General features: G+C 50.9%; 1 protein-coding gene across 5 annotated transcripts in view; it reads right to left on the bottom strand.

Moving 5' to 3' along the window:
• LOC146799438 (uncharacterized) overlaps positions 1 to 25,682 on the bottom strand; it is a 145,412-nt gene that overhangs the window by 49,621 nt on the left and 70,109 nt on the right. The window contains exon 3 of one of the 5 annotated variants that reach the window (XM_085627004.1): positions 7,874 to 10,505. The exons of the other annotated variants lie outside the window; for them this stretch is intronic. Within the exon in view, the coding sequence (XP_085483130.1) occupies positions 10,149 to 10,505 (357 nt within the window). The 3' untranslated portion in view covers positions 7,874 to 10,148. Of the gene's footprint in view, positions 1 to 7,873; positions 10,506 to 25,682 lie in introns of those variants that run through there. 5 annotated transcript variants of the gene reach the window in all.

Raw genomic sequence — 25,682 nt, 5'->3', positions numbered from 1 at the left:
ATTCCATGTAACAGCACAATGGTTAAATTATTCATCTTCTTCTCTACTCTCGGGCTATTGATTACTCTGTCATGTTTTCTTCTATTGATTATTTCAGCGCATGTATTTTACACAAGAATCATAATGCTTCATTAAATATTGAAATGCCACATTGTGTATTTCTTGTGGATCACTTAGGGTATGCATGGTTTACCAAACGAAAGGGTTCTAGATCTGTTTCCACGATTTCCTTAGGGAGTCCGGGTTGTCATGTTCTGAGGTTGCACATTGCACCTGTTACCTTACCAGGTTAGGGGTACAGATTCTGCACTGTGAGCTAGCCAGGACTTAGGCCAAGATATCCTGAATGTGTGGGCTCAGTTTCACACAGTTTTGATGTTTATGTTGTCCAACTAACGCACAGTTTTACTGAGAAAGTATGAACCATATAACACCAGGACTAGCACGATTTGTGTCTGCCGTTCAAACCTCTCACATTCCAGGTCATAAACATTAGCATTCTGTCATCATGCATGTTCTCTACAATTAGCACAGTCTACCAACCACTGCAATGACCCAGATAAGTGAGTGGGGCAATATACCTGCATGTATTGCATCAATGACGCATAGGTGGTATACCTGGATTCACATGACATAAACATCCCCTGAAACATTACCCCCATCCCACATTGGCCCGCTAAATTCCGGGTGCTCAATAGCAGCTATGGTGATGTAACTACATTTTTCATGTTGAGCAGTTTCTTGTTGCCATTGGTCTTCAGCATCAGAAATTCTCTATTCAATTGCCTTTATGCATTTTTGAGGTTATTCTAACCTAGTTATCATAAGATCCATGCAGGAGGACAGTCTATCAATTTTGTTAACTATAGATAGCAAACTTCTCTGCATCTCATGTTGGATCTATCTGCAGCTTTTAGTACTGTCTATCCATCACTTCTTACTTCCTGTCTGTCACAGTGAGGGATTAAGGATAAGACATTATGGTGCCGATTCCGATCCGTGAAAAATATTCCCGGTACGAATCGTATCTGTATTTTTTTCCGTACGAATCGAACAAGTCCCGTACAAACGTGCAAGTACGATTCGTATGGGAAAAACTACAAACGAATCGCATTGGGAAAAATCCCCGACACGTCCTCGGGTCTGGAAAAGTTCCCGACACGTCCCCGTACATTTTTACGTACAAATCGTAAAAATGAAGTCCGAGCGCGCAAGTACGATCCGTCCCGTCCGTCCGAATGTACAACCATATGGAAAAAACACCGTACGGAGCGAACTTCAATAGCAACCATGTACACGTCTAAACATGTGCCCGCATACGCGCCGAACACCCCCCCGTATGTACGCGCCATACCCCCAGCCCCCCCCGTATGTACGTGACGTACCCCCAGCCCCCGTATGTATGCGACGTACCCCCAGCCCCCCATATGTACGCGCCGTACCCCCGGTCCCCGTATGTATGCACCGTACCCCCAGCCCTCCCCCCGTATGTACGTGACGTACCCCCAGCCCCCGTATGTACGCGACGTTCCCCCAGCCCCCCCTATGTACGCGCCGTACCCCCGGTCCCCGTATGTATGGCCTGTACCCCCAGGCCCCTACACCATGCCCGTGCCTGTACGCACCCTACCCCAGGCCCCTACACCAGCACCCTCACCCAGCATCCCGCATGTATGAAACATGGATGTCGCATGAAACACCATTAACATTGTCTCTCTCTCACACACAGGGCAACGTCGTCGATCTTCCCCCAACACTGGGGGGGAAGAATCACAGGACCAGGCTTGGCGTAAAGATGATCCCACCGGCAGCGACGACTCTCACCACTCCGTGGATGAACCTGACCAATCTGGCCCCTCTGGGGCCCAAGCCCCTGCAGCACCTGCATCAGGTACAACTGTGCCAACCACCACCCCCATTCCTGCCACATCCCAGGATACACCCAGGAGCCCTGCTCGCACCAAACAACACAGCCAGTCTGACCAGGAGGGACAAGGTACTCCGGGCACCCAGGAGGAGGCAGGCGACCCCGCAAATGGCATCCCTCAGGGTTCCCGGAGACCCGATGTTCCCACAACGGCAGGCCAGGCTCGTGTGGGCAGGGGTGGTGGGAGTGAAGGCAGGCGGAGGCGCGAACCTGACCAGCCAGCTGAGGAAACCGGTATGTCACACGTACGCAACATCCTGGACACATACCGGCGTGACACCAGGGGCATCAGCCAGGTTGTGTCGACACTCACAGACATCAAGGGGACCCTCGAGGAGATGAAGACCCTGCAGGCCGAGCAACATGCCAGTCAATGACAACATCAAGGACGGATGGAGGCAAGACTGGCTGAGCTCGTGGCGGTGCAAACGGACATGAGCCGTTCACTCCGTCGGATTGCCGACAACATGGGCAACCCTCCCTGTGCCACCAGGCGAACATCACCACCAGCCACAGGGAGGGATCAGGAGGAGGAGGATTCGTCCGACGGAGCATCACAAACATCGTCACGGCCTGCTTCTGAGGGTCCCCGGAGGAAGGTGGGTCATCCACGCAAAAGACCGTGAGAGTCAGCGGACCATCACCATCTCCCAGGTCACCTGGCCTGGCACCTGGCCCTCTGGCGCAACAGCAGCACCTCATCCAATGACATTCTCTGCCACATGGACTTGCTGGTCACAGTCTGACCAATGTTGACAAAGACTGTGGCATGGACTCTGATGACTTCCAATGGCAAGGATACCAACTCCCCCTGTGAACTTTGGATTCTAGACACCCGGCGAGCACCTCTTTTCATCCCCACAAACACGTACCCCACCACTAATAAAAATCATCACAATCACGAGATGATGCCGTCATGTTGTTTCATAAGATGTGTGTGTTGTAATGTCAAACCATGCCTGAGTTTTGAAGTAACCCCAACCATCCACACCTTTGGATCTGAGTCTGGCACAGGACACACATGGGTCACAATGTATCATCCAATACAGACATGGAGCACCATACTCACCCGTGATGGGCTCAACCAGCTGAGAGGGTGCCTGCACAACTGTGCGGACAGACCTATTTCGAAGAGCATCAGTCATGCAGAGAGGTCAGGGCTCATGTGGAGTGTCCTGGGGTGGGAGTCCCAGGTATGTGTAGCCAGGTGGGAGAACTATGTCCTGAATGCCGGAGTCAGGTGGATGTGGAGAATGGTGGCCAGGCCAAGGTTGGATGCATGGAGATTGCACAATGGGGTCTTGGATGACAGTGCCACAAGGTTGTGTTGGGGTCGTGGTCGTGGACTGCACCCTGAGTGTGGGTGTGGATTATGAAGGTCATCCTGCAGCTGACAGTGATCCATTGCAGCTATCTCTGTTGAACGGTGATGTGGCTGGGCCGCCGGATGTTGAAGCAGAGCTGCGCAGAAGCACCCTGGATGTGGACAAGTATCATGGGAGTTGTAATGTACTTGTCTGTAGAGGGCAGGGTAGGATTTGACACGGATGTTGTAGTGGACCTGGGGGATGGTCTGTCTTGCCTTGAGGTGGATCGGACTGGGTATCATGTGCATAATGCAGAGTGTGCTGCAGCCTGAGGTACAGATGCTGGTGATTAGCATAGCACATGTGAGCAAGCAATCCATGATGCACACCAGCTCGTGTGCGTGGCCACTGGGTGCTTGTGCAGGGCCCTTGCGGGTGGGACACAAGCAGTTGAGCCACCTGTAAGGGGACAATCCGCAGATGATCACCTCAGTATTGTACAAGTCCAGCATCAAGTGGCTGATGTTGAGCCATCTGCCAATGGATCCCATGCATAATTGAATATGAGAACTGACAAGGGCTGCGTCTTTGGGGAGGGTCAGGAGCACCTGGCTGTCAATGGCACACGAGATGATGATGAGATGCTGTGGGCATGTCATGGTGTAGAGGGGGATCCTGGACACATTGTAGACTGACACGCTGAGACATGATACCTGTGCCATGTGTCCGACAATGACACCATACTACATGCAGAGGCCTGGAGTACCACTCCCATGGCCTTGTTGTGGTACCGAGCTGGTGGGGAGTAGGGGGGACATGACCTGGTTGGTGTGACAGGGGCTGGAAGGCGTGCCAGCACTGTGTAGGCAGTTGGAGTTGCACACTCATTATGCAAAGGTGTTGTGTGGGCGCTTAGTGCATGCCTGAGTGCATGCGACAGATGTATTGGATGGACATTGCTTGGTGGGTGGCCTCAACATCATGGTGTAGCGTGATGTGGCTCAAGCAAGGACATGAGGCTTGTGCAATGTGCACGTAGCATGTGCAGACGGTCCAGCCTTTGCCACCGCAACTGTGTCACACACAAGCTGATTACACACAAATGAATGGGTGGAGGGAGAAAGGGGGGTGCTTCTTAGAGGCGTGTGTGTGAGGCTAAATATAGAAACTCTGTGTGCCCTTGCTGCAGGGCCTGCAGCAGCAGGCGCCTTGTCCTGAAAACCATGCCACAAGTTGCACACAAAGACAAGGATGTCAGAAAGGACTACTGCAAAAGATGTTTGTTAAGGAAGGAGTGTCTGGTTCAACATGGCACACACACAGACAATGGATGCACAATCAGCAAAGTGGGCGTTGTGGGGACTGAGATGCCAACATACCTACACAGCCATGGACTTCATGCACAATACAGATCATAATCCCTGACAAACAGCTTGCATCTTGCTACTCTACACATAGACTCATATGCACAATCTCTGATAACTATGCCAGACATGCCGCATGCACAGTGGCAAGAGACCTGCATTGACCGAGATGAGGCACCTTGGAGGCTGAGGGACACCTTTATTAGTCATGTTGTCCGGAAGGCTAATGCATCTATATTAACAGATGCACAGGTCATGTAGATGAACATGTGGGAACCTACACTGGCAACCCCCTTTGCACCACGGATGCTGGAAATCCATAGAACTGGCACACAAGTGACGGGTTTGAGCAAAACACCCCCTGCTGCTCACGGAGAGGCTGCTATTCACCATTGAGCCTCTAATGGGGATGTCCCACATTATGTCAACCCGGTGCATCCCGTATGTTTCCGAGGGCAGTGTTACACACATTGATGCCTTCATCACAATCCACAATCCCATTACAGATGACTGTCACCAAGTGTCATCAATTCATGTGAATCCAGCTCCATGTCATGTGCCCCATGGTGATTCTACATGTATGCAAAGTAACAAACATGCACAGGAGCAGTGCACACACATTGTAAACAAATACCACACCCCAAAAGCCGTGCTGCATCCCTTACCCAAAGGAGACTTTTCAACATGTCCGTGCATGTAACGCTGATTCAGCACACGTTGCTGTATTCATGAGGAATAGCAGGAGCACAACGATGCCACCAGCAGACAGCATGCGCAAATACCTGGGGATGAGAGACACACAAGAAGTCAGCCAAAAGATGCTCATCCGCATGCATGGGTATGTACTCGACACGTATAAGGTTGTCAAACTGCTAGGTGAAAATAGTGTCTCAGCTACATTTTTGTTAGTGACATCATCACTCGAGTGACACATCCAAACACACCTCTGACTCACTTAGCATACATGCAGATGGACCCACACATTACAACACATGCCACACAAGGTTCAATGCGTGCACACTCAGACAGTGGAACTCACCACTAAGCGAAGCAGTTGCGTATGAGCCGACTCCGGATGTCCTCTTCCTCCTCCTCCTCCACATCACTTGCCTCGTCACCAAGCCCTTCATCCTCCACGGGTGGATGTTCCTGCTCATCCGGATCCAGGATGAGTGGCACAGCTTTCTCCACTGCCATGTTGTGCAGCATGCAGCACACGAGGAAGATTGTGCAGACCATCACCGGTGCATATGGGAGGGAGCCGCCGGTCTTGTGGAGGCACCGGAATCGGCTCTTCAGGAGGCCAAAAGTCCTCTCAATAACTCGCCTGGTCTGGCCATGGGCATTGTTGTACCGGTGATCGGCAGCCGTTCTGGGGTTGCGGAGAGGCGTGATCAGCCATGGCATGTTGGGATAGCCAGAGTCCCCTACATGGAAACATCATGGACAGAAGTGGGTCAGGAGAAGCAGTAAGACATAAATTTGACGCCAAATACAGGACTAACAGAGTATACCCACCAACAAGACATGCTCGTTCGTTGCGCAGCTGCAGCATCATTACGGGCACCCTGCTATGCCTCATGATGTAGGCATCATGTGCTGATCCTGGAAAACGAGCACAGACATGGGAAATCAGCATGTTAGCAAGACACACCACAAGGGCATTAATGGAGTGGTAATGTTTACGGTTCCTATAGGCTACCTCCTGGGCCTGTGGTGGTACCAAAGCCACATGTGTCCCATCAATAGACCCAATGACATGGGGCATCCCTCCCAGGGCATAGAACTCACCCTTGACACCTGTCAACTGCACACGAGTTGGGAAATGAATAAACTCATCCAGGTGAACCAACATGGCCTCTAAAACATCATGCAGGACACGGCTGAACATGGTCTGGGACATGCCACAAACATCAGCTGTGGTCAATTGAAACGTACCCGTGGCAAAGAAATGTAGGGCTGCCATCACCTTCATCTTGGGTGTCAGTGCAGTAGGATACCTGTGTAGCGGTTGGAGGTGTGGTGCCAGCCTTGCGGTCAAGTTCTCAATCAACGGTTGGGAGAAGCGGTAGCGGCGTATACAGTCATGTTCCCTCAGGGCAGCCAAGTCTGGCATTGGCCGGGGGAGAGGCGGAGCCCTGCAGTAATTTGGAAGGGATAACGAAGAGTGAGTACAGTACAACAACAATGTCAATGTACTGAGCACATGTTCAACAGCCAATACACATATGCTACATACAGAGTCAGGTCTGTGCAATATATCCTGGACACGTATGCCTGCCAGGTGATACTCCTACCAAGAGCCAGCTACAAACGTGGATTCTCAAGGTCAACATGACATGCCATGAAACTAGCTGTGGGCCAGTGTAAGTGAACAGGCAAACGCATGACAGGAGTGACAGACATCCACATATGTGCAGAAAAAGGATGTTCATCATACAGACAGGTTGCGGAACACTAGAGGCACACGTCACATGTCCTTGAAAAAGGACAGACCACACACCTTGCCATGAAGGGGTACATGTCAAGACTGATCACACATACATTGAGACTACACAGATATGTCCATGTCTGGCAAGTCCCTGTTCGATGCATACATACACACCTTACGTCTGATTCCACATGTAGCCTGGTGTGCGTAATAGTGTGCCATGCCCATCTACAGACAGACACATGTTGGATGCAGCAACTGCAGATGCATTTGACGGAACACCAACTGCAAGCTCATGGGAACACATGACACACAAATGACATCGTGACATCGTGCCACGCCGGTAGTTACATGTCATGTGTGATTATCCATGTACCTGGCATCAGGGGACAGTTGCGGGTGTTGGTGACTGTGCCATGCCAGTGATGCAGTGCTCGACAAGTCTGTACTACATGTACACATGTAAAAGGTGTGAAGGGGATGTGGGGCACATAGTGCACCATCACACATGACATGTGTACACAGCCCATCACACATCTATTGGGTTCAAACATGAGGAGATATATGCCACATCACAGCCTGAAACACCTATGACCGAGACATGTAGGACTGCACTGACGATGACTTGACGTCCAGCCTTGGGAAAGTATGACAGCTCCATTCCTTTCTGTGTGCCGCCTATCACCAGTGCAAGGTGTGAAATGCACCATACACACGCGTGTGTAGGGTCCGTATCACTATGCTAGTGTAGCCTTAGGCGTACTGAAGTATTTCGGGGTTCCCAAGGCCTACACGCTCCAGAGATTACCCACATACACAAAAGAACTGTTGGCACGGAAGCTGTAAAAGGCAAAGAACAAATTTATTAAGACCCCATGGGGTGGTGGTACACTCAAACAGCACCCTTCGGTATTGCAAAAGGTATCACACCGAACACCGGTGTGACCCCGTTTATATACAATTTTGGGGCAATAAAAGATAGGCGGTACAAGTTAAGACGCAGTTTTAGAGACATACATAGTCATGTTTTGGAATACTGCCAGCTCATTGGAGGGTTTCAAACCCGCTGGTCAGTTAGCGGCACATTCCTGAAGGTATACGGGTCAGTGAGAACTGCGCATGTGTGGCTTGACCAGTACTAAAAATATCCTGTTGCTGGGCAGATGTGAGTGGTCAGTGGAATGAACAAAGGACTAAAGGGCACGTCGGCCACGAGGCCGCTCAGGATCTAAGATGGCCGCCACAGTATTCAAAATGGCGTTTATCATATACAGCCAAGTTAAGGAGGACAACGTGTAGGTTCAGCTAATCGCTAACACGGACGGGCCAATTACGACAGACGACCCTTTTAGCGTTTAGCTGAATCTACCTCATAATGAACATAGTCTGGATGTTCGTCCTCGATGTCAATTAACATAATTTGTGTCACCTCCTTATGTAGCATCATTTTATCGTGGACAAGAGCTCGTCTCGATGGCAAACAGGCCGATAGGCACATTGAACATAATGCAGGACCACATTGGATACACAAACAGATAAAAAACATTGCTCCCACAAGTATACAGAAAATTGTCAATAGTTTCCAGCCCCAAGTTGCAATCATGGACCAGAACCATCCAGAAAGTGTCCAAGTTCCATTGTCCGGTTGTATTTCGGCAGCTATTTTATGCAGCTTTGAAATCGCATCATACACAGATGGAGAATTATCAGGCACGTAAACGCAACAGCTGCTTCCAATGATCCTACATGCCCCCCCACGATCAGCCAAAACAACATCCAGCACCATCCGGTTTTGGAGGGTGACAATTCTGGAAATCTGCAGTTCTTCGGTAATATTCCCCAGGGCAATAGCAGTGTCATTTGCAACAGCCTCAACAACACGTGTCAGGCGTCTGATCTTCCGACTGTTCAGTGCGGCCCCCACAAAGGAGAATAGTCCCAGATTGAAATCCACATATTGTTGCAACGCAGTGTCCGTTTGATCAATGTCCTCTAGTGCAACAGTTCGCTTAACCCTGTTTAAAACAAAGTCATGGTACAGAGTATAGTCGTTGTGATACATCGGTGGGGCAATGAATACAGGAGGTAGCACAAACGATACATAACATGTGCCCAACCACCCCACTGGAAGCTGATGGTACCCCTTCGTTCCACAGATGAAGTAGGTGTTTCTGGATGCAACAAATGAAATGCCATTCGGGCTATCGAACGTGAGAGTAACGTTACATTCACTTTTCCCCACTGCAATCGTGCCCTTATTTCGGATACATAAATCAGCTTTCGTAGCAATGACATTTATAACATGAGCACTTGATACATTCACGTTTCTCTGATTGCTGTATATTCGTGGAGCAGACACATTGTCGGGCTTATACTCTTCCCATTCAAAACGTGTACCCTCAGCCCGTGGAAACCCATCCTTGTCATGGGGACATTCTTTATTTAGGCGGAAAAGCACCCCCCCTTTGGTTGGCCATCTCAAGGTAAAGAGGAGGGTGTACCAGGCATTGCAAGACCCATTATGCGAAAACGGGAGTGGAATAAGTGGGGTGCCCCCTCTCTTCTGGTGCCCAGGCAACATTCCACACACCCAGCAATTAGAGGTATTGGTCATATTATGTGTGTGGTGAAGAATCTGAATGAAGCTGTTATTTAAATACGTTTGACGGTGGCGTTCTTCATGAAAAGGCAAGGTAAAGTGAAAATGTTCAGACGGTGCCGGGGTAGTCGGCAGCAAATGTTCACGTACAGGCACCACAAGTTCGACTACCCAGGCAATAACAGCTATCACCACAATCGTGAAAACAAAAAGAAAGGCACCCAGTATTTTCTTATCTCGCGATGCCATCGATGCCATAGTGCAAGAAAGTTTTGTGCAAAGTCTCAAAGAAAACAAATCGTTCACAGTTTCTCACAAATAATCTCTGATACACGTACGTGTATACCTGAAAAAAAGAAAAATGCGGTGCTGAACTCCGAGGTAGCCGTTGTTTTCTTCTCCGGGCCAAGACGGGTGTCGCTACTCTGGCAGAACTGATCCCCCCCCCTTGGAATTCCCGGTTTCCGTTTCACAAACCTGGAGCGGTTACCAACCAGTTCAAAAAAGGGAAAAATCTTCTTTATCGCGGTCGTAGATTGTAGCGCTCTCTTCCAGCAGCAGCTTGGTCCGGGAAGGCTCCCTCTACTTCGGCCGACGTCACAGCTGGGCTCTTTTCTTTCTCCAAGATCTCTTTATAATCAGTAAGCACAGCAGGAGTCACCAGATCCGGAGAGACTCGGCGACAGTGAGTCGAATGCACCCACCGCTTCCTGTTGGTCACTCGTACTGCGGTGCGGGTTGCCAGAAGGACCTGCTCGGGGCCCTTCCACCTGGGCTCCAGACTGCTTGCTCTTTCAAACGAACGGATCATCACACGATCCCCAGGACGAAGATCGTGGCCCTCTCCAGTAGAGTTATCAGGGAGCGCTTCTCGAACCTGTTGGTGAATGGAGAGCAAATCATTTGTTAATCGTGCCAAATAATCATTCATCATAACACAAGGCACATCATGTATTAATCGCGGCTTGGGCACTCCCCAAATATTCATGGGGCGGCCAAACACCACCTCATAAGGTGTAAGGCCAGTTCGTGAATGGGGCACTGATCTAAGAGACAGTAGTGCTAGCGGCAACGCATCTGGCCACTTCAATGATGTAGACGCCACAATTTTGGCCAGCTTAAGCTTCAACGTCGCATTATACCGCTCGACCAAACCTGCTGACTGAGGGTGGAATACAGCGTGGAACTTTTGCTGAATCCCCAACCCCTTCAGTACATACTCCACAATCTTTCCGACAAAATGGGGCCCATTATCGCTCCACAAAAATTTGCAAACTCCAAAGCGAGGAAAGAATTCCTTAAGCAACACCTTAGCTGTTGTCAAAGCCGTATTGTCTTTCGTGGGGTAGGCCTCAACCCATTTGCTAAAGGCACACACCACCACTAAAACGTACTTCAGGTTATTGCAGCGCTCGAGTTGGATGTAATCCATTTGAAGGACTTCAAACGGTGCAGAAGGTGGAACGAACCCTCCTTTCGGAGTATAGGCCCCCTTTCCAGGATTGTGTTGCAAACATACCAGGCAGGTCTGCACTACTCTCTTTGCAGTGTTCGCAATCTCGGGATGTTCCCAAACTCGTGTTAAAAGCTGAGTTATTGCAAGAGCTCCGACATGCGCCAGTCCATGCGTCATCTGGACCATCGCCTGTAAGTAAGCCGCAGGCAATTTCCACTTCTCCATGTCTTTGCTTCTCCAACATCCCTCATCATCTAGCACCCCATCTACTGCCCAAGCCGCAAGTTCAGATTCTGTAGCTGAATTTTGTATATCCCGTATCTCTACTCTAGCATCACTCCATCGTTCAGCCTGCGATTGTACCACGTACATGGGGGAGCTAGTTTGGGACATAGCCGTTTGCCTTGCTATGCTGTCTGCAAAGGCATTTCCTTGGCCCACCTTATCCGTAATTTTCTTATGGGCACTGCACTTCACTATCGCTACTTTTTTAGGGCCAAGCAGCGCATTTAGGAGATCGCGCACTAACTCTCCGTGCATAATGTGCTCCCCATGTGACGTCAGAAACCCGCGTTCCCTCCAAAGAAGCCCGAAGTCATGGGCCACTCCAAAGGCGTACCGGCTGTCTGTGTATATGTTCACACATAGGCCAGCACTCAATTCGCAGGCTCTTGTTAAAGCTATCAGCTCTGCTGCCTGAGCCGATTTTTGTGGTATTCTAGCTGTTTCTACCACCGTCTTAAGAGTCGTGATCGCATATGCTGCGGAAGTCGTGCCATCTGGCAGCCTCAAACACGATCCATCAACCCACAGTTCCCCATCCACATCCGGAAGTGGCACATCCTGTAAGTCAACCCGACCCTTTGTCTGTTCCTCAGTCAGGAAAACACAATCATGATGTTTTTCTTCCTGACCCTCCTCGCCCGGATAGGGCAATAAAGTCGCAGGGTTCAAAGTAGCGCATCTCTTCAATGTTATGTGCGGCGCTAAAAGTGTCAGCTCATATCCTGTAAGTCGTGCACTCGTGAGGTATTGGGTCTTTGTTTGATTTAACAGGGCGTCTACTGCGTGAGGAACCAACACCAGCAATTTGTGTGATAACACTATGCCCTCACTCTGTCGTACGGCTACTGCTGTTGCCGCTACTGCTCGAAAACACCCAGGCAGCCCTCGTGCTACAGGATCCAAAATGGCAGAGAAGTATGCACATGGTCTCTGCTTATCCCCGTGTAACTGCACTAACACTGACAACGCGCACCCATCATTCTCGTGCACGTACAATGTGAAAAGTTTCGTGTAGTCTGGTGTTCCTAACACGGGTGCAGAACAAAGGGCCTGTCTCAACTGTTCAAAGGCTTTCTGACATTCGTCTGTCCATTCAAGAGGCATTGGTGTAGTTTTGGACAATAATGCTAGCAGAGGTTTTATGATATGTGAGAAACCCATGATCCATTGTCTACAAAAAGATGTCAACCCTATAAAGGCACGCACATCTCTCTGCGTGCGGGGGACTGGTGTATCTAAAATCGCCTGAATTCGATCAGATGTTAATGCCCTCCCCTCCTTAGACAACAGATGACCGAGGTAGGTCACCTGGGGTCTACAGTATTAAAGCTTTTTCTTAGAGACCTTGTGATTGTTTTGTGCCAAAAAGGACAGCAACGCAAGCGTGCTCTGTTCACATTGTGTATAGGAGTCAGCAGCAAGCAAAAGGTCATCCACATACTGGATGAGCGCAACGCCAGACTGCAATTCGAAGGAATCTAGTTGTCGTTTCAAAGCCTGGCTGTAGATGCTAGGGCTCTCAGTATAACCTTGGGGAACACGACAAAATCTATACGATTTATTATTGAGCGTAAAACCAAACAGATATCTGCTATCTGGGTGAACAGGGATAGAAAAGAACGCATTCTTTAGATCGATAACGCTAAAAGTGGTGGCTGTCGGTGGAACCAAAGTAAGCAAAGTCGTGATATCAGACACCACTGGGTATTGGGGAATGACAATTTTATTTATTTCACGCAAATCAATAATAAATCGATAGATCCTGCCATCTGAATCTCTCTTAAGAATTGGTAGAATAGGGCTGTTACAGACATTATAAGGGACCTCCTCCACTACCCTCGCAGAAATCAAATCCTGAACAATATGTGTTAGTGCAATTTCACCTTCCTTCGAGATCTTATACTGTGGCACTCGTGGTAGAGGGGCCCCCTCCTTAACAGTGATATGTATTGGTGGAATACGCATCTCTCCCACATCCGTATCTGATGTCGCCCACAACGCGTGCGGCAGAGAGGCCAAAGCGGGGATATCTAAAATGACACAAAATCTGTCACGTGTAGGGCAGTCATCAGGATCAGGGTAGTTGTCATTCAGAATAACCCGCACTCCTTCTGGAGCGCAGCGTATTGTTGCTCGAAAATATTTGAGTAAATCAATGCCCAAGATATTATCTGGGGTATGGGGCGATAACAAAAATTGGCCAAAACTAAAGTACTTGTCAATACATAGTGCAAGGGGCTTGGACAATGGGCTGGGGGAGGGTGTGCCATCAAACCCTACACACGTAACCATTTCGCCAGACAGGGGAGCCCTCGGAACCAAGTTTTTCGACAAAGCGCTACGAGTAGCTCCTGTGTCGACTAGAAACTGATCAGTAGAACCCAAAATACCCGCTGTTACATATGGACCTTGCTGATCTACTGGCACTTCGACTGATTCCTTACCCCATCCTACGCGATCCTATGCATGCACATAATCCTGATGTTCCACATTCTCTCCTTCCAAAATCTGATATTGATTCCGTCTATCAAACGTATTTCGTTCGTCCTGACCACGGCCCCTCTCCTCAACCTGTCTACGATCACCTCCGCCACCTCTCGCTCCAGTATAACCTCCTCTTGACCTTCCACTGCCTCGACCACGCTGACTACGCTGTTCACGAAGTACCGGACAATCATCGGCCCAATGCCCAAACTCCTTACAATAAGCACACTGATCCTCCGCAATGTCCGTACGGCCATACGACGCATTTCCTCCACCTCGTCTACCTCTATCATTCCCTCTACTCTGTGTTCCCCGAACCTGTGCCAACATCACCTTCGTTTTCAATTCCTTCGTCTTTTTCTCTACATTTTCTTTAGCCTCCACTTCCTGCCGCTCATAGTACTGAGCCATAGTTAATAAGGACGCAGGGGTCGCCGTGGCCCAGGAACTCTCACTCGACTTCAATCGCTTTGCAATCTCTGGTAGGAGATTAGCCACATACTTATCTACAAACAAATGCCGACCCGTATCGTCAGTTAAAGATTGACCACTGTAATCATGAAATGCCTCCTCAAAGCGTGTAAAGAAATCTGAGACTGTTTCATCTGGTTTCTGCTTGCACGACGTTAACATGGTCCAATCTATCTTTTTGGCAGGAACAAGCGTTTTCAATTTATGCAAAATAGCTGCCGGAAGATCTAGAATTAGCTGACAAGGCTTACATGCTGGTTCTCTATCTAAATCTGCAGCATTTATCTCTTTCCAGGTCCCCCCCAAAATCGTTTCATCATTAGTTTTACGAATTTGCCTCCACATATCAGGTGGTAAAATTAACCCAAAAAACAAATCTATATCTACAAGAGTCATCACACAAGACGATATAGCCCCCTCTACCCCCTCATAGAATGCCGCTGGGTTCTTTCGGAGATCAGGTAAAGAGTTTTTAAGTGCCATGACATCTGCTCTATTCCATGGTGTATACACCCAATTGTACACAAAATATCCCTTCGCATCCTTTGACAATTTATCATCATCCGTACCTTCCCCTTTTGGTGGAACATACAAAGGCGCGGCTTCACGCATAGGCATAACATGCAACGCAGAGCTCTTATCTGAACCACGAAGAGAACACTCCTTAACCGCCCCGTCGTTTCCCGGCTCGGATTCCTTTTTCCTCCGTTTCAGTTCCTGGCGCAAATACGTCGTCTCATCCCGCAGCGCGATCAAATGTTTGAACAGGTCATCCACATCTGTAAGATCAAAATCACCTTTAGCTAAATTCTCACGATATACCGACAAAGCTTTAGGTTCTAATGTTTCAGAAACTTCACGATATGCATTTACAACTTCATCCGCTAAAATGGACAAAAAATACATTAATTCAAGATCCGACCACCCCTGTTTCTCCGCTAACACCTGTTCCTGAGTAACACAATGCTTATTCACTTTACGAGCCCAACTGCGCAAATGAGCGGACCTCTCCGCAGTAAACCTGAGAGCCGATACCCCTTTCTGGCTCACTTGAATCTGCCCATCATCCTCGGAATCCGCAGCCGGAGCCGTCGGTGAAACGTACGGAGGCGGTGACCGATCTAACAAAGAAAAATCATCAATTTCATTATTAAGGACAGGATAAAGCGGTCGGCGAATAGGAAACTGCCCAGTCATTTGCAATTTACGTTCCCGTTCCTCCCTCTCTTTCTTCTCCTGCGCCTCCTTCTCCTCGAGCTGTAAAGCCTTATCCCGAGCAGCCTTACGCTGCTCTTTATCCGCCAAGGCAACCTCACGCTTCATTCGTTCACGCGCCGCTTTCTCCCACATTCGTACACAATCAAACATATTTTGTCTAGACCTACGTTGAAACATACATTGCTCGACAAATTGGATTTTACTCAAATCGTATGACCCGTGTAGGGGCCATTGCAATTCGGAATCGGCCTTAGTGTACTTATGCCATAATTTACTGTACATAATAGGTGGAAGGCCGTGCTTGATATACATGTCCCTATTTGGTGTTCCCTCTGGGGGAGCCGGCTGTGATTCCGCTAACCTAATTGATGCATCATCTCCTAAGCAACACATTCCCCGGAGCTTGCTGAAAACAGGCATGTTCGAAAAGTATCACAAAAGCGTGACACCAGACCAAATGGCACTTACAGTTCTTCACACGATTGTGCCGCTCAAATGAAAAAACAAGGTTAGAGAAACATCTCTACATGCCTGCCTATGTGAAGTGCACTACACATATAAGTTCAAAGATCACAAATTCAAAATGTTAGCTAACTCAGATCAAAGTTCACAAAATTCGGCGAGCGTCCGAAGACTGCCTCACCGATCACAAATCTCAAGACTTCAGTAAGCGCCCGAAGACTACCTTACCGAACACAAAGCTTACCAATTCTCAAAAGTCCAGATTCCAACTGCCAAGGTCTTGTAAGCCAAATCAGCCAAACGGCACTTTCTCAGTGAAGCGGACACTCGAAAACTCAGTCGGAGACCGGCGCCACCTGGAAGGTCAGATCGGAAGGAAAGGAAAAAACACCTTGGCAGCCAAGACTCGGGTCACTCGTGGCAGTGCGCGTCCATGGCGAGTTTCCAAGCCTTCGTCACGACCTCTCCTTCGGGCATCCGAGTCGCCGATGAGTCCCTTCGTGGTCGCCAATTGAAGTATTTCGGGGTTCCCAAGGCCTACACGCTCCAGAGATTACCCACATACACAAAAGAACTGTTGGCACGGAAGCTGTAAAAGGCAAAGAACAAATTTATTAAGACCCCATGGGGTGGTGGTACACTCAAACAGCACCCTTCGGTATTGCAAAAGGTATCACACCGAACACCGGTGTGACCCCGTTTATATACAATTTTGGGGCAATAAAAGATAGGCGGTACAAGTTAAGACGCAGTTTTAGAGACATACATAGTCATGTTTTGGAATACTGCCAGCTCATTGGAGGGTTTCAAACCCGCTGGTCAGTTAGCGGCACATTCCTGAAGGTATACGGGTCAGTGAGAACTGCGCATGTGTGGCTTGACCAGTACTAAAAATATCCTGTTGCTGGGCAGATGTGAGTGGTCAGTGGAATGAACAAAGGACTAAAGGGCACGTCGGCCACGAGGCCGCTCAGGATCTAAGATGGCCGCCACAGTATTCAAAATGGCGTTTATCATATACAGCCAAGTTAAGGAGGACAACGTGTAGGTTCAGCTAATCGCTAACACGGACGGGCCAATTACGACAGTACGCCATAGGGATACGGGCCGTACACGCGTGAGTACGTGCCGATCACTTGGACCTACAGTAACACAAGTGTAGTGATCGGTAGGTACTCACGAGTGTACGGGCCGTACACGCGTGAGTACGTGCCGATCACTGATCACTATAGTTGTGTTACTGTAGGTCCGAGTGATCGGCACGTACTCACGCGTGTATGGGCCGTACACACGTGAGTACGTGCCGATCACTATAGTTGTATTACTGTAGGTCCGAGTGATCGGCACGTAATCACGAGTGTACGGCCCGTACACGCGTGAGTACGTGCCGATCACTGATCACTATAGTTGTGTTACTGTAGGTCCGAGTGATCGGCACGTACTCACACGTGTACGGCCCGTACACGCGTGAGTACGTGCCGATCACTCGGACCTACAGTAACACAACTATAGTGATCGGCACGTACTCACGAGTGTACGGCCCGTATCACTGTAGTGATGGTGCCCTAGGGGTACGTGTGAAATGCGCCGTACCTGTGTGGGGATGTAAAAATTACAATGGGGGCACATGAGGGACAAGTATTAGGGCCTAAATGCATGCTGGCTGTCATGGATACCAATTTTCTGGTTCAAATTGGTACATCATGTGGTCTGGAAAATTCAGTTAGCCACATTATACATTGTTGCAAAGTGGTTGTTGACTTCACATGATGCTGCAAAATCGAAAGATGCAAAGGCTGTCACTGGTGAATGTTTAAAGGGATTGGAGGAAACGTAGGATGCAAATGAGTATGACCAATCACTCTGTACTCCTGTACATGAAATAGGCCAGCAAGGCAGATATAAGGCAGGCTGAACGCAAGGAAAGGGCACTTGTCTGCACAACATGTCAGTCGATCCCACTGCTGCTGTATCGTCTCCCTCTGGCATCATGTCAAGGACTGTGGAGAGGGCCCAGCCTTTCACACAGGAGGAGAACCAGGCCCTGCTGGATGTGATCCTCCCACACTACCCCATGCTGTATGGTCGACCAGGGGAGCAGGGGAGTGCTGACTCCACTACCTTTGCCTGTGAACCTTTATTGTGTCTGTCACTTCTGGCATTGTGTCCAGGTGTGACAGAAATGCTCTGTTGGTTGGAGTGGGTCCCAGGGGGGGGTGGATGGCCTATGTCTCTCATGCAGGGCTTGATGTAGTTAATGTGTGCACTCATCACTTGCATTGTGCTTACTGTGACATTCACTTCATAGTGCATGGCACATTCAGCCAGACTAATCCTCTTGGTCATTCCTGTTCTATTGTCCTGCGGTGATTCAGTGGTCACCCCGGTGTGACATGTGACTGCACCCACAGATGTGCGTGAGAGTTGAGCAGAGCTGTGGTGAGAGTGGTGAGTGTCCAAATGATGTGTATGCCCCCAGAACATTGATGTGTGTGAATGTTTCTTGTCATGTGGGTGAGTGTCTATGTGGAGTGTTGCACCACAGCTGCATAGTGGATGCAACTGCTAAATCAATCTGATGTGTGAAGTAAGCCGTGTTGTGTGTCTGACTTGCTGAGCTAGCCCCACACCTGTGACCCCCCCCTGGCAAGTGGCACATGTGCAGAGTGATGTTTGCATCCACTGTTGCCAATGGCTGGTGATTGATGTGTGCCTGTGTGTGTCAGTGTACTCTGCTGAGGTTTCGTCAGTGGCCTGGGGCATGTGAGTGCTTGGAGGTACTGTCCATCAGCCTTGTGTTGCTTGGGATGCACAGTGTGTGCCATGATCAGGGATTGTGTGGCACCCCTCATGCCACCTGTGTACTTACTATGCCATGTAGTGCATTGTAGCATCCCCAGTGGAATGAGTCCCTATGACTTAGGTGCTATTACTTGCCAGCATACTATGCCCTGTTCAACAAATACAAGATGTTCAAATGTGTGTCTCTGTGACATGGTGCAGGTGTAGTGATGTTGTCCCACTTTGTCATCCACACAGGTATCCGCACATCACATGGGGAACATCTGGAAGGACGCCGTCAAGGCCGTGCAATCGGTGGAGGGTCGCCGTCGGCGCCTGCCACAAGTGAGGAAGAGATGGCAGGACATCCGGTGCTGGACCCGGGGGATCGCTCGGGTCATGCTGAAGGAGGAGGCTCCTCGCAAGCATGGGGGGAGCCGGCGCCTGACCCACCAGATGAAGCGTGTCCTGGCGGTGGTCTTCCCTGACCTGGATAGGCGGATACAGGAGTTACAGCAGCAAGAAGGGGGTAGGTACATGTGTGTTTGTTGTGTGTCGCCAGCTTTTGTAGCTGGTCAGTCGCCTGGACACACTGCCAGTCTATATAGGTGCAGTGCATATCCTGTTCCCACAAGTCAGCCTGTGCTGTTCTTCCTCCCATCCCCTCCTTGACATGTGTTATCTGTTCTGTGTGTTATCACTGTTGCACATGGTCATCTAGGCTGCCAGTTAATCAAGGTGCACACTGCTTTCAGCATCATGTGTGGGGGTGGTCTGCCTGTGCCCAGTCATGTTCAGTCATTTGGGTTTGCATTATTGTTGCCACTGATGCTGAGTCTCAACATAGGAGTGTGATGGCTCTAATTTACAGACTTGCAGCATGCATGACCAATGTTGTGGCCTCAGACATGATGTGCATGATTTGGATTTATGCATAGTGCAGGGACGGATGCTCCTGTAACAGTCAGCTCATTCCAGGCCCATGGAGCAGTGTGCCCACTACAGTCCCCTGACACAGCCTGCCCTCCTACTCATGTGTGTCATCCAACACTGTGCACATTCACTGTGGGTTCAGCATGGCTCTGCCTCTGTGGCCTTGTTCCCTGGCCTAGGTCGTGATTTTCACATGTGTGATACATTTGTCCACTGGACAGGGATACACCAGTTTGCTTGTGCATACTCACACTGGCCAGTGCCTGTGTGGCTATTCACAACAATCTGTGGATGTTTGTTTGTGAGCAATCTGTTTTGACAGCCCTACAAGGTGATGTTGTGTTGATGGAGCTAGTTTTCAAACACAGTTATTGTGACCCTGAATTAGAGGTGTCACTTCTTGATCGTTATCAGTCACATTGACTCAGTATGGGTGTGTGTGTGCGGGAGAGGCGTACATGTTCAAACCTGATGTTCCATAGCCAGTTCTGACTTGTGTGTGATGATTCGCAGTCCAGAAAGTGTGCCACATGTCAGACATGTCCATTGTGTAAAGGGTTGTGATTCTCCAGCAGTCAATATGTATTTATTTGGGGTGTCAAAAGTACTCACAGGTCTCTGAGTGTGGGTACACCTTCTGCAGTGGCATGTGGTATTTGGCCTTGTGTGCGACAATACTGTTTGGTTCACAGTGCACAAGAGGTGGCATGCCTTCATAGTCTTGCTGTGCTGAACTGGTCCCAGACACTGGCTTCTCATGAGCTTGGTATTTCTAGTTATTTGCTGTTGTGTCCCAATTTGCATTGTTTCCAAGTGGCTTGGTGGGTCATACAACTGGGGAGTGCAGGGCTTACATATGTGGGGAGTGTCCTAGATGTTACTCATGATGCCTTTCCTGATATGCACTGTTTCCTATTTAGTTTGGGCTCATGTGTCAGATGTATGCAGGTGAGTGATTTCTTCCTGTCTCTTCACCTTGCCCACAGCATCATCGGAGGACACCGAGGGAGACACCGACACGGATGTGGAGGAGGGATCAGGCACTGGTGCCACCACTGCTGTGGAGTCGGCGGCATCAAGTGGCACGGAGGGCGAGGGGAGTGAGGCGGAGGACCTGCCCAGTACCAACACTGACTACGAGGCTGACGGGTCCGAGGCTGAGCTCCCAGAGGGGGCGGAGGCTGCTCCCACTGCTGAAAGCAGCAGTACATCTCTCGGCGCCCCCTCCATTCCCATCACCGCCCTCCCACTTGCTTGGGTCCCTCACTGCAGAGTCTGTGGACATTCAGCGGCAGTTGCAAGTTGGGCAGACATCGATCCTGACTGTCCTCCATGGCCACACCAGACTGCTAACCCAGATGGTGTCGTACATGGAGGGCATGTCTTCAGCGATGTCTGACCAACGGATGTTGCTGAGGACCCTGGACTCGTCACTGATGGCAGTAGCGAGTCACCTGCAGCGCTTCCTCTCCCCTACCCCTGCCCCATCCAGAAGTCCCACACCCATGCCTGTCCCAAGCACACCAAGACATCCACACACACACACCCCACCAGACACAAGCAGCACACCACCACATAAGGGCAAGCGCACACCTCCTGACACGCACACTCAGGGGGAAGCAGGCACACCCACTGGGTCTGGGGCACACAGGCAGGCACGCAGCCACAGTCCTCATCCACATGAATCACTCCCCAGTCCCTCTGATGTCACTCCCCTTGGCTCCCCTGCCCCTGATTCGGAGAAGGAGGCCTACTTTGCTGGGCTGGGCCTCAGCCCCACTAGTTCACCTGGCCGGAAACGGTCAAGGCACTCCACGGGTAGGGGAGTTAAGTCCCCCAGCCTGTCCACCACCTCCCCCAGTAGCGCTGCAACACTTCCCTCTGACCCACCCCCTCCTTGGGGCCTGTTGTTTCTCCGGGTTCAGGGGAGACGCTTGTAGAACTGGCAGAAGTGTGCAGCGCTGAGCTCACCTCCACCTTTGGCGCTGCCCCACCCCCTGTGTTGGAGTTGTCCGTCCCTGCACCAACCACACCTACCCTTCTCCTTCCTGTCCCTGCGGTGCCTGGTCCTTCTCCACATGATGCCCCCACCCAGTCGACGACACAGAGTCTTCTGTTGTGCAGATAAGCTAGGGGAGACGCATGGCCATGTGTCCACCCCCCAAGGACTGATGATATGGACTGGCCATTGGCCTTTGTGAATGTTCTCGTTTACACGTTATTGGTTGCATGCTGAATAAAGCATTTTCTATTTTCTTTCAAAAGGTCTTGCAATTCAGGTATTGATGTTGATGCTGATCCTACAGGAGTTGGGGTTGTGGGCATGTGTTCTGTTTCAGGGTAATGTTGTAGTCTGCTGCTCATGGGGTTGAACCTGTTATCTGCGTGCCATCACAAAGTCTCTGCAAAGATTCTTTGTCGTGTATGCTCTTTGTGTTTGGAGACATTGTCCAAAGGAGTGTTCCTTACTCTGTAGCACATGACATCTTCCCTGCAGAGAGTTGCACAATAGTTGTGTCGCCCTGTGTCTACATTTCCTTTGTTGGTGAGGGATCCCTTCAACTCTGGCCATGCCTACTCTGCAATGTCTCCAGCTGCTTCGTCTGTGCCATCCTTGGTACTCACTGTACTTGTGTGTTGAGTATTTTGCCATGCCTTCATGGTGAATTTGTCCCTTTTCTGCACAATACATGTGTGTGATCCCAGGCTAGGACACATATGGGACTTGTTCTGCTGGGTATTTGAACACCTGCCTGACAATTGTGGGCATTGTATCTGTAGGAAGTCCACCCTATTCCTTCCATGAGAAACAACATCTTGGTGGCTGGCACGGCAGTTGTACATTCCTATCAGTCCTGGGATGTGCGTGACAGTGTGTGTTGGCTTTGGCTCTGTAGGTTTAGTGGGCAGTGGCATGAGTATACAGTCTTGTGGCATGATCTCAGTGTGTGTATTGTGCTGCATCTGCCAGGGGTGGGTATGCATGTGTTATTTGTCGTCACACCCACATGTGGTGTGTCATGCAGTGGGGGAATGACATCCATCCTCCTGGGAGTGGGACACTGCTGTCAGTGATGTGTTGTTATGGCACTATCATCACTGTCAAAATTTAGGGATGCGTACATACGCCCATGGAGTTGTGGTCATCAGATGTTTATGTACACACCCCCATGTCTCTGTCCACTGCTCGGAGTGATAGGCACCCACCCCTCCTATGTCTGGGCACTGCTGGGACTCCTCTGCACCCACCCCCATGTCTCTGTCCACTGCTGGGAGTGATAGGGACCCACCCCTACTATGTCTGGGAACTGCTGGGAGTGATAGGCACCCACCTCTCATTTGTATGGGCACTGCTGGGAGTGATAGGCACCCACCCCTCCTATGTCTGGGCACTGCTGGGACTCCTCTGCACCCACCCCCATGTCTCTGTCCACTGCTGGGAGTGATAGGCACCCACCCCTCCTATGTCTGGGCACTGCTGGGAGTGATAGGCACCCACCCCTCATTTGTATGGGCACTGCTGGGAGTGATAGGCACCCACCCCTCCTATGTCTGGGCACTGCTGGGAGGGATAGGCACCCACCCCTCCTATGTCTGGGCACTGCTGGGAGGGATAGGCACCCACCCCTCCTATGTCTGGGCGCTGCTGGGAGTGATAGGCACCCACCCCTCCTATGTTTGGGCACTGCTGGGACTCCTCTGCACCCACCCCCATGTCTCTGTCCACTGCTGGGAGTGATAGGCGCCCACCCCTCCTATGTCTGGGCACTGCTGGGAGTGATAGGCACCCACCCCTCATTTGTATGGGCACTGCTGGGAGTGATAGGCACCCACCCCTCCTATGTCTCTGTCCACTGCAGTTGTGCCTCTGCACCCACCCCCATGTCCCTGTCCAGTGCTGGGAGTCCTCTGCAGACACCCACCCACCCACCCACTTGCGCACTTGCTGTGGTACACTGCTGTCCTGGGTATCCTCCACCCCCAATTCATGGCTGGTGTGCTGCACCGAACCGTACACCTACATCCGTGGCGTGTGTACGCCTCGTATCCATCATGTGATGGGACTGTACGGGTAGTTGCAGTGGTGATGTAGGGGTATGCGTGTACGGCCCGTACAAACGCTCTGGGGGCGTGGGTACGGGCTGTACCACCATTGCAGTGGTGATGTAGGGGTACGCCTGTACGGCCCGTACACACGCTCTGGGGGGGTGGGTATGGGCCGTACCACCATTGCGGTGGTGATGTAGGGGTACGTGTGTACGGCCCGTACCCACGCTCTGGGGGGCATGGGTACGGGCCGTACCACCATTGCAGTGGTGATGTAGGGGTACGCGTGTACGGCCCATACACACGCTCTGGGGGCGTGGGTACGGGCGCTCTGAGGGCGTGGGTACGGGCCGTACCACCATTGCAGTGGTGATGTAGGGGTACGCGTGTACGGCCCGTACACACGCTCTGGGGGCGTAGCTACGGCTCGTACCACCATCGCAGTGGTGATGTAGGGGTACGCCTGTACGGCCCGTACACACGCTCTGGGGGGTGGGTATGGGCCGTACCACCATTGCAGTGGTGATGTAGGGGTACGTGTGTACGGCCCGTACCCATGCTCTGGGTGGCATGGGTACGGGCCGTACCACCATTGCAGTGGTGATGTAGGGGTACGCGTGTACGGCCCGTACACACGCTCTGGGGGGCGTGGGTACGGGCGCTCTGGGGGGCGTGGGTACAGGCCGTACCACCATTGCAGTGGTGATGTAGGGGTACGCGTGTACGGCCCGTACCCACGCTCTGGGGGCGTGGGTATGGTCCGTACCACAATTGCAGTTGTGATGTAGGGGTACGCGTGTACGGCCCATACCCACGCTCTGGGGGACATTGGTACAGTCCGTACCACCATTGCAGTGGTGATGTAGAGGTACGTGTGTACGGCCCGTACACACGCTCTGGGGGCGTGGGTACGGGCCGTACCACCATTGCAGTGGTGATGTAGGGGTACGTGTGTACGGACCGTACCCACGCTCTGAAGGACTGGGTACGGCCTGTACCCCTATGGCACCCCATCATTGGGGGTGCGGCCCGTACCCAGGCCTTCAGAGCGTGGGTACGGGTCGCACCACGCCTACCCCTACGTCACCCCAACAATGGTGGGACGGCCCGTACCCAGCACTTTGGAACGTGTGTACGGGCCGTTCCGCCATTGTTGGGGTGACGTAGGGGTGGGCGCGGTGCGACCCGTACCCATGCTCTGAAGGCCTGGGTACGGTGCGTAACACAATTGTTGTGGTGACGGGTCGCGTCCACGTCCACCTCCGTTGTGGCGGGACGCAGGCCTTGGTGGACATGCCCCCACCCCCCGAAGTGACCAGGCCCTGGGGGTCAGGTATGTACAGGGCATGTATGAATTGTGACTTGAGTGGGGGTTTGGTTTCCGGCCCCTGCCCCCCCCTTTGACCCTGGGTGTTGTTCTGACCTTCTGCGGCGTCTGCGCCGGTTCCTGTACACCAGGTCGACTGCTATGAGGGCCGGGATGACACGTAGGTTGGGGTCCATGGCTGTCCGTCGCGTACAGGTGCTTCTTCTGCGCGTCGTCCTGATTTCCCGGTGGTTTTTGGCTGCCGTAAAATATAATCCGTGCGGAGTGACGTGGGCACGAATCATACTTGCTGGTTCGTGGAACGCTGCCTGACTCCGTCCGGACGTCACGTACGCGGTGTCCTGGATCGGAATTGTGGGTATTTTTTTGTCGGTCGGTGTTTTTTACGAATCGTACGTAAATTGTATTTATGTACGAATCGTACTTGCGGGTTTGTAAGGTGTTATTCCCGGGTACGATTCGGACGGTGAAAACGCTCCGTCCGACGGTTCGTACCCGGGTTTTACTGGATCGGAATCAACACCTTAGTCTTTTCTGGAGTTATTGTATGCAGATCATTATTACTATCACGGAGCATGTCCAATCGGTAG

This window comes from Triturus cristatus, chromosome 9, assembly GCF_964204655.1.
Source record: "Triturus cristatus chromosome 9, aTriCri1.1, whole genome shotgun sequence".
NCBI classification, from domain to species: Eukaryota; Metazoa; Chordata; class Amphibia; order Caudata; family Salamandridae; genus Triturus; species Triturus cristatus.
The sequence above is the reverse complement of the archived record's forward strand: the minus strand, read 5'-3'. Positions and strand labels throughout refer to the sequence as shown.